Source organism: Mus caroli, unplaced genomic scaffold (genome assembly GCF_900094665.2).
Source record: "Mus caroli unplaced genomic scaffold, CAROLI_EIJ_v1.1 scaffold_12840_1, whole genome shotgun sequence".
NCBI classification, from domain to species: domain Eukaryota; kingdom Metazoa; phylum Chordata; class Mammalia; order Rodentia; family Muridae; genus Mus; species Mus caroli.
The window spans coordinates 14598-19895 of NW_018391540.1; the positions used below are offsets into that span (position 1 = coordinate 14598).

The window sequence follows — 5298 nt, forward strand, 5'->3', positions numbered from 1 at the left end:
ACCCACTATTTATATTTAGAATCTAGTTAGTAATAGAGAATGTTATTAATGATTGAAGTTAAATAAGACCCGTATTTTTGTAATGCAATTAAAATACCAACAGAAATTCATAGTTTACATGGGTAAAAACATGAAGTCTACAAATAAATAAGAAAATAGTTGATAAGTTCCTAAGGTGAAAATATAATCTCACTGAGCTAAAATCAAGGATTAAGAAGGACTATGTCCCTCCAGAGACCAAAGTGAGTAATCAATATACTAATTTTCCCTCCTTAAGATGCCCTATATATTCTGTACTCAAAGTCCTAATCTTTCCCTTTGTTATCAGGCATTTCCTTTGTTATCAGGCCTTTTCTGAATATGACTGCAATCCCTAGTAAATGGCGAACCATTATGATTGCATTAATTCCACTATATCATTTCAATATGAACTCTACATATCAAAACCCCTAACTACTACTTAACAAAACTCATATGCCAAATAACATGCATGGAATTAAATAACTAAGATTCATAGGTCACGGGCCACTATATATGTGTCTATAATTTTTTGCATATGTTATAAATATAATTGATAAACTGTCTTCTTGTAAAACAAAATGAAACACTCATATGGCAAATTTATGGTAGAAGAAATGATGGGAGAAATAAAACTCTTACAGACACCAGGTATGTGAGACTAAATGCTAGAAGAGCTACCATAGACTTCATGCTCCACATGAGAGTGAAAACTCTTAGAGACACCTGTGATTTTTTGTCATGGGTTTGTAGGAGTGAGTGAGAGTTACTGCTTATTAAATAATCAGATATGCCAGGGTAATTGAGCATTCCTTAAATCTTCTCTCCTTAAAATCAAAAGCCAAAACCAAAATCCAACCAACCAAACCAACCAAACATAAAAAAAACAAACAACAACAACAAAAAAAACTATCTCATACATTGTGACACATCCTGACACATCCTCTGATTAGCGCCTTAGGGTATCTTAGGCATCCTTGTGATTCTACTTTATGAAGAAAATAAACAACTATCAAAAAATAGTTTATAAGTTTCCATCAAAACGGGAAAATTAGAATCTCCTCATTTTAGCTGCATATTTTAGACATGACACTACCTGAAATAAGGTGGATATTTATTAGCCCTCACTAATTGGTTTTATTGATCTAACAGTAGTTTTTAGTAGATCTAATGACATATAATTATAATTAGAAGAAATTGTGCACATTGTTAACCCTAGAATCTGAACTCTTAATATCCAAAGGCTTGTTCATGATGTATAGAGATACTTATGCAAAAGTCGGTTGATTATGTGATTCCCAAGAAGTCAAGTCTTGCCTGAAACTGATAATATAGGCTCTCTAACCCATTTTCCACACATTTCCCTACAAGTTCAAGGTGGGATGTTGATGGACTTAGGTGTATACAGTATCTCTATGGGTGCTTTTTAGTCTGTTCCTATAGCCATATCTTCGTACATGTTTCAGAGAACATTTAATCTTCCTTTTCCGATTTTATATCTCATGGAAGGGTTGGTCATTAAGTATATCCATAGAACATCATAGAAAGGAAAAAAGATCATGACAAATATTCTTCTAGAAGACATGAGAGCAAGTGAGGAAATGGAGAACTGACTTGCTTTTTCACTGATGCCTCACGATTCAAAATTTTTCTAGTGACCTTTCTAGATACCTGGATTTTCTGGTTGTATTATATTGCTCTGGAGAGATACCATAACCACAAAAACCCTCCCAAAGAAAGCATTTATTTGGGACCTGCTTAGTGTTTAGTTCATTATTTTCATATTGTGGAGCATGGCTGCACCAAGACAGACATGAGAGGTGAGAGTGTGTAATCTGGATCAGCAAAGTGACCAGAAAATAGAAATACTGGGCCTGGATTAGGCTTTTAAAACCTTAGAGTCTAATGCAGTGACACACTTTCCAAAAAGGCCATACCTCTAAATCCTATCAAACAGGGTTTCTTACTAAGAAATATTTGAAATATATTTAAATATATGAAATTTTGACGTCCATTCTAATTCAAATAACAACAGTACGCATTGAACTAACCAGAAAAAAGTGCCAAGCACTAAATTTCATGTAGTGTTGGGCAACACATAAATGTAAAAGTGTTTCCTTTTTGGTTTAGATGTGTATAGATTTTCCTTGAAGCAGTGTTTGTCTGTGCAGTTAGGGCTGCACATAAACCCATGATCCTCTTTAGGCAGTCTATTCTTTGCTAGGACTAAAAGTCAAACAACTGATTCTGAAAAAGGTTTCTTGACAGATTATATAAATAATGTATTAAATACACATTAATATCTTGACTTCCTCTGATGGTGTGACACTTTCTTCTATGGATGGAGACAGATAGGCTGGTAACTGTGTCTGATGGATTTCATACCAACACCTTACATTCGAAAATTGAAAATAAACTATTACATAATTATTACTGTTATCATAGAGTGTAAATTAAATTTTATTAAACTGTAATTTGAATTTAAAATTGACAACACAAATATTTTAAATAATTTGTCTTTCTCTATTTAATATATTAAAATGTCTTTATGATTTTAATTATTCATGTTAAGGTACACACACAAGTGGATTCATAGAAAGACAGACAGGCAGATAGATAGATAGATAGATAGATAGATAGATAGATAGATAGATAGATAGATAGATAGATAGATAGAAAGAAAGATAGATGAGAGATATAAAAAATTAATGTTCATTTATTAGTTCTCTGTTGCCTTCTTGGTTTCTTTTTTAGTGGAGTGTTTCAATTACTTGTCATGGGAATAGAAAGAAAATATACATGACTGTCAGTAGTTTTTCCTTTTTAATTTGAAGAGAAAAATATTTTAAAAACATATTAAGAGGAAAATTTAGTGGAAAAGAAGGTGTACTAATAAAACCCAGAAAATATATAAGGATGGATACTACTTTTTGTAGGATAACAAAAGCAGTGTGTTGTGAGCAAATGAATATCCTGAAGAAAAACCACAAACCAAGAAGATTCTGAAATCAGTGAAAGTAGCAGAAAATAGATGTAAAGGTTCATGGGGAACACCAGTAAAAGAGACTGCCACACTTGTCTTCGACAAGCAGAAAAAAATTGAGAATAAATAAACACTGGAAATGTAGATTATTTGAGAACAGCACTGAAGTACAGTGGAATATTATAGAGACATTTATCTAAATATGAAAATGACACTGTAAAGCAGAACTCCCTGTGTGGACTACTGCAATCAAACCACTGGCCACAGTTTATATCTAGGAGGAAGTAGCTAGACCCTAAGGTCTTAGAGAGTTTTTGTTCTAGTCTGTATCACTGTGTGGGTGGGTAACTACCCCGTTGGTGGCAGAAATAAGAGGCGGCATCTTCAGCCTCCATGCTGCTGATTGTGAGAGAGTAAGATGTCCCAGACCCACTGCCACTGAAGCGAGCAGGGACACCAGAAACCAGTTTGGATGTGTCATAAATCCAGAGTTTGGGGGAAGATCCTGGCTTCTGCTGGTACCAGTGCATGTAATTTACACTTGAGCTGGCACTGCAGGTCATGGTGACCTTCTCCCCTGGAGATGCAGACATGATTGCTGGAGACTGGGTGAGAACAATTTGTCCTCTGGACAGTATGACTAGAAAAAAACAACGTAGAGAGAGAGAGAGGGGGATTAGTAGAAATAGAGACACAAAAATAATTTTATACCACCTAACATTCAAATGAAAGAAAAAGAAAAAAAACTGTATTTTAGACTGAAATTCCCCAGGAAAATAATTTTGGTTGGACTCTGATCTCAAATTCCCTGCCCTCTGTTACCTGAGGCACTGATTAGTAGGAAGCTGAAAATCTGCACTGGAAAATCCATTCTGTCTTTGAATCTTGGTCCCTAGCTAATTACTGCTATTCTCATAAGTACTGTGCTTTAAAGCAACTGTGAGATATTTGTGGTTACTGAAAATGAAATATGCAAATAGCAAGACACAGTCTAGGCAGTTCTTGGCTTATAAACACATGGGAGAATATGGGCTGTAGGTTCATGAAGATGCACTCATCTAAAACTACTCTGAATAATCACCATTCTCAGTATTTCATGTGCCCTGAAACTGTTTAATTCCTGTTCTATTTATTATCTGAGAGAATCTGAGAGCACTTAACAAATTAAATTTATTTATAAAGATTGACAGCCCCCGAGTCTGCAAATTTAAGTCTAAGTTTGATCAAATATTTTACTTATTGCAAAGACTGAGGGAATGGGGAAGGACTTGAATGAGTGGGTACTGGGAGGAGAAGAAGGAAAATATAGTGTTGAAAAAGTGAATGAAACAATTTATTTAAAAATTATTTTAATTTACCTTAGGTAAAGTTTTATTTATCTTCTTATAATGTTAAAGTCAGCATAGCCATAATGAAGCATGACTATGTCTCTTGATCTTAGGGATGATTTCACATTCCTCACTTCATGAAAGACTTTTTCCATTTTTTAATCAACTATTATGAAAAACAACTGAGATGTATTGAGAGATACTGACCTAAGAATTGTTAAAATCAAGTTACTTATTAAGTATGCACTTCTAAGGAAACTATTCTAACTAAATGACTAGTTTCTTTCTGAATAACACAGATTTTCATCTTTCATTGTATTTATTAGCTAGTCGCTAGTATCATTCTGTTTACTACAGAAAGAAAAAACTATTATTTTTTGTGAATATGGGCTTCATATTTCACCATTTAAGGATACAAAAATGGTTTTCAGAGTGGTTGTACCAGCCTGCAATCCCATCAGCAATGCATAAAACCAGATACAGGGAATCTAATAGAAGACAAAGTGGGAAAGAGTCTTGAGCACATGATCACAGGGGAAAAATTCCTGAACAGAGCACCAATAGCTTATGACTTAAGATCAAGAACTGGCATATGGGACATCATAAAATTGCAAAGCTTCTGTGAATAGGATAGTATGACAACCAACAGATTGGGCAAAGAACATTACCAATCCTATGTCTGATACAGGGCTAATATTAAATATATACAAAGAACTCAATAAGGTAGACTCCAGAGAACCAAATAACCTATTGAAAAACTGGATACAGAGCTTAACAAAGAATACTCAACTGAGCAATACCAAATATTTAAAAAGCACCTAAGGAATTGCTCAACATCCTTAGTCATCAGGGAAATGCAAATCAAAACGACCCTGTGATTCCATCTCACACAACTCAGAATGGCTAAAATAACAAAAAAAGAAAAAAAAATGCAGGTGATGCAGATGCTGGTGAGGTTGTAGAAAAAAA

General features: G+C 34.2%; 1 gene segment (V, D, J or C); it reads right to left on the minus strand.

Moving 5' to 3' along the window:
- Positions 1 to 3330: 3330 nt before the first annotated feature.
- LOC110289239 lies at positions 3331 to 3872 on the minus strand. The segment is given in 2 exon segments: positions 3331 to 3641; positions 3824 to 3872. Coding segments are annotated over 2 exon segments (360 nt in total).
- Between the last annotated feature and the right edge of the window lie 1426 nt (positions 3873 to 5298).